Source organism: Octodon degus, unplaced genomic scaffold (assembly GCF_000260255.1).
Source record: "Octodon degus isolate 3935 unplaced genomic scaffold, OctDeg1.0 scaffold00020, whole genome shotgun sequence".
NCBI lineage: Eukaryota > Metazoa > Chordata > Mammalia > Rodentia > Octodontidae > Octodon > Octodon degus.
The window spans coordinates 5,951,814-5,956,113 of record NW_004524596.1 but is presented as its reverse complement, the minus strand read 5'-3'; the positions used below and the strand labels follow the sequence as shown (position 1 = coordinate 5,956,113).

At 42.4% G+C, this 4,300-nt stretch overlaps 2 protein-coding genes across 4 annotated transcripts in view; one reads left to right on the top strand and one right to left on the bottom strand.

Annotated features, from left to right (window-relative positions):
• Positions 1-4,300, bottom strand: part of Cebpzos (CEBPZ opposite strand) — a 73,390-nt gene that overhangs the window by 19,984 nt on the left and 49,106 nt on the right. The gene's annotated exons all lie outside the window — the stretch shown is intronic.
• Sult6b1 (sulfotransferase family 6B member 1) overlaps positions 3,624-4,300 on the top strand; it is a 26,581-nt gene continuing 25,904 nt past the window's right edge. Inside the window, exon 1 of the mRNA XM_004627616.2 lies at positions 3,624-3,724. Within this exon, the coding sequence (XP_004627673.2) occupies positions 3,640-3,724 (85 nt within the window). The 5' untranslated portion in view covers positions 3,624-3,639. The remainder of the gene's footprint in view (positions 3,725-4,300) is intronic.

The following is a 4,300-nucleotide window of genomic DNA, read 5'->3' as shown; positions in this document are numbered from 1 at the left end:
GGCTTTCAGTATATTATTCTTGTGCTGCATTTCTGGGATCTTGACTATTATATGTCTCGGTGTGCTTTTCATTGGGTTGAGGTTACTTCGCGTTCTGTATGCTTCGGTTACCTGAATGTCAGATTGTTTCCTCATATATGGGACGTTTTCTGCTATTTCTTCTGCCCACTTTTTTAAATGTCATTTGTATTGACTCCTTCTTTCTCATTGATGCCTATTAGTCTCACATTGTTCATCTTTGCATCATCTTGCAGGTGATGGATTATTTTTTCCTGTATCCTACTTGTTTTTAAAAGTTCCTTTCTTACCTTTTCACTAGCTGCACCAGCGTGTTAAAGATCTGAAACTCTGTCTTCACTTTCACTTAAATGGTTTTGCAAGCTTGTGATTGAGATTTTAAATTCCTCTATATCTCTTTGACTCTTCTTCATGCAATCTATTTCTTTCCTGTATTGCTCATTCAAGGAATCCGCCATTTTTCTAATCTCCTCTATTTTTTTTAATCAATGTCTTTTTTAGAAGCAGTTATTAATTCTTTTACTGCAGTGTTTTTTTCAGATTGGGTTTCCTCCCTACATTTCTGTAGTTGATTCTTTACTTCAGATGCTATGTGTTCTGAGAATTCTTTTCTTATTTCAGAAAGTTCTGCTCTGAGTTCCTCTATAACTTTCTGCTGCTGCTTATTTATTATCGATGCTATTAATTCATACATTTGAGCTGAGCTAGTAGAAAAGAATTCTGCACTGAGTTCCACTATGACTTTCTACTGTTGTTTATTTACTATTGACGCTATTAACTCATACATTTGAGCTGAGCTAGTGTCCTCTGCACTTGTTCTGGGTGGGCATTGGGTTTCCTCCATATGTTTCTGCATTTGATTCTTTACTACAGATGTTATTAATTCAGGGATTTCTTTTTTCATTTCCAATCTGAGTTCCTCTATACCTTTCTGCAGCTGCTTCTTTATTTCAGAAGCCATTGATTCATTGCTTTCAGCTGTGTGATTCCCAATTTGTTCTGTGTTAGTGTCCTCTGCATTTGTTATGGTGGGCTTGGGTTCTAAGATTGCATTTTGCTCTTTCTCTATGTCATTTTGTGTAGCACTGTCTTCTGACCTTTGTTGTAGAGCTTTGGTGCAGTTATAACCTTAGCACCTACTGAGTTTCAGGTGCAGATCTACAAAGTTTGGAGTTATCCGGCTGTACCTGGCTTGGGTCTGGCTGCTGTGCTCAGCTCCTTCCTGCTGCTGCCCTTGGGAGTGAACCTGTTGTGCCCCTCTGGCAAGATGTTCTGCTCCTGGACTAGCTGGGTGGTTCTGTCCTCTACTCTCTCCGCAGGGATTGCAGCTGCAAGGTTTCACCTCAGGCCTGTATGTCAGGCCTGAGCTGAGTCTGGAGGGGACAAGGTAGAGTAGTGGGTAGAGGCAGCTTTCCCACACACTCACAGGGCCTGGGCTAGGACTGGATCTCGGGGTCCCCAGAACGCAGCAGAAATTCTCACTGGGCAGGGTGGGGTGGGGTGCTGCGGAGTGGTGGTGGGGGCTCCAAGGGGGTGGGAAAGGGTCCCACCCACGCTGCGCCTGGGCTTGGACCTGCAGGTCCCGCTGCACAGGGTAGCCAGAAGCTCTCCCACACACTCACTGGGCCTGGGCTAGGACTGGATCTCAAATGTTCACATTTCTGAAATTGAGAATCATCTTACAATCTATTTATACATTTAATAGTAGTGCTTCTCCCAAAATACTGTTATTAAATAAAATGTTCTAGAACCCAGGAAATGTATTTCTCTTGTGATAATAAGAATCTTTCTTTCCAGAAGAAAAATTTTTTTGCAGTGAAAGTTTCTGTGGCCTTGTATCTCCTAGCAGGCAAAGAGACACCAAAGAACATGAGCACTAACAACTAAACCCCTAACTTTTGCAGTCTCACAGGTGCTGTAGTTGCCTTTTCTCGTGGTCTCAGGTGTCCTGCCAGCTTTCCAATCCCAGGTCCTCCTAGAGCTGACTCTGCAACCTCGGGTAATTACTTAGCCTTTATAGGCCTCACTCAAGTCCCTATAAAATGGTAATAAAGAGACACCAATGTCATAGATCTATTAAATCATTCATTTAATTCTCAGCAGTCTGGTAGTGGGTGGTACATACACACCTCAATGATGTCAACTACTATATTAAGTCAAAAATGACTTCACAACTAGGTAATTAAGTATATCTAGAATTTAACTTCTTACCTAGCTACCATTAGTTTAGCGAAGGATGAATATAATAAAAGATAATGTTTGAGGGTTAGAAAACAATAGTAGATAAGAATTATATGGAGAATAGAGTGAGAAAGAAATAAACGAGGTATAATCTACAGAAATTTTGCTTAACTAGAATCTAAAGTGTAAGTTCTGACTGAAAAAACTGACTCGGTAGGGTATAGGCTACACTGCTGTAACAAAGAAACATCAACAAATCAGCAGCTCCAACAAGAGACGTTGTGCTCTTTCAAATACAATTCAGAAGGAAGTTAGTGATAGGTATGGGTCATGGGATGATAGGATCTGTATCCAAAGATTGCCTGGTGTCCAGATTTGCTCTGTTTATGTACCTATTATCCTCTGAAATGAAAATTTCCCCCAAATTAGCAAATCTACCTCTCAAGCATCATGCCTGCTAGTCAGATGTGGGAAAAGAGATAGAGGAGAATTGGAAAAGCATCAACTTCCAGTCTTAAGGACATGCCTAGAAGCTAGACAGAGCACTTAGGCTCACTTCCAACTACATGGAGCCATGCTAAGCTGCAAGGGAGGCGGGAATGGCAGTCAACTTCCTCAAAGGGAAGGGCCAGACTGGCTGTGGGGACGCTGCTGTGGAGAGTGGGCATTTCATCCAAAGACCTTGGCTAGCAGGGAGCTGAGCTAAGAGGCCTGGGGATGCCACTGCCTTGAGTTTCTCCTCATACAGTGCTTCTCTTCTATGAGCCACATAGCTCTACTGTGCAATAGGTAACAAAGATACTTCTAAATATGTAAGTGACAGATCTGAGCCTAGTGCCCAGGTTTGTCCCCAGATGCAGGTGCTTTTCCACCCCTACTACATTACCCTGCAGCCCCATGGTTTCCTTATCAAACTGCTTAGGACGTGCATGGAAAGCTGCCAACCAAGAAGAAAACTGAGGTTTCATTTGCAAATGGCTAATAGGAAAATCATGTGCCTGATTCACTTAAATGCCTACTTATTTGCTATCTAATATCTATTAATCTTCTATTAGGAGATTTTAGTCTTACTTTTATCAAATAGGTTGCCTGAGAGGTAACATAATCAGCACTTGAGATAATATCCCAAGCTCCTCAGCTTGTCGTGCACCTGTGGCTTACCTTTCTTCAGAGAACGGAATGTAAAAGAGAATGAGGTGGATGAGCATTTAGTAGATTCCTTTTTCATGTGGATGGGAGGAGCTCTTTCTGCCAGTTCCCAAAGGCTCCATTAAAAGCAGTCACTGCACCGGAACAGCCACAGAGTAGAGTCACTGGCAGGGAGACAGCATGGCTAGCCCCACGTTCATTGAGTATATTGATGATGCTTTAGAAAAATCAAAAGAAACTACACTCTCTCGCTTATTTTTCACCTATGAGGGGATTCCTTATCCAGTCACCATGTGCACCTCAGAAACTTTCCAAGCACTGGACACCTTCGAAGCCAGAAGTGATGACATCGTGCTAGCATCCTACCCGAAGTGTGGTAAATAACACTGCTTCCTTTGACTACACATTTCCTACTTGTTAGTTTGGGGAGGGTGTAAAATAAAATTGAGAGGAAGGCAAGTCATCTCTGCATGAAGCAGCTAGAAAGCAGTGAGGAGCACGTCTAGGATGGTTAAGTACATAGGCTATAGATAGACGGCTAGAAGTGCTAGATTGAAAATCCCCATGTCTGACAGATGTCTGTGGAGAAGAGTATGGCGGATGATGGATGGCAAAGGGAACTGAAGCAGCCTGGAAAGATAAAACATGGACTCAGGAAGTCCAGCTGCCACTGGGCCTGATGGTTGTAGAAATTACCATCTTGATATTTGAAGACAAAAGCATAGATTTTCTTATCATTTGTGTAATGATTTCCATGTAGTAGATTATTTTTTAGGATCAAATATCAATCCTCTAGTTTTTCAAATAATTTTTCCAAAGGTCCTTCATCAATGGAAATGAAGACGTTGAGAATCTAAATTTGTGTGTGTGTGTGTGTGTGTGTGTGTGTGGCCAGCTCAGCCCACCAGGGGGCAGGGCTGGCTGGCATGTGGTGCTGGGGGATCGAACCGTG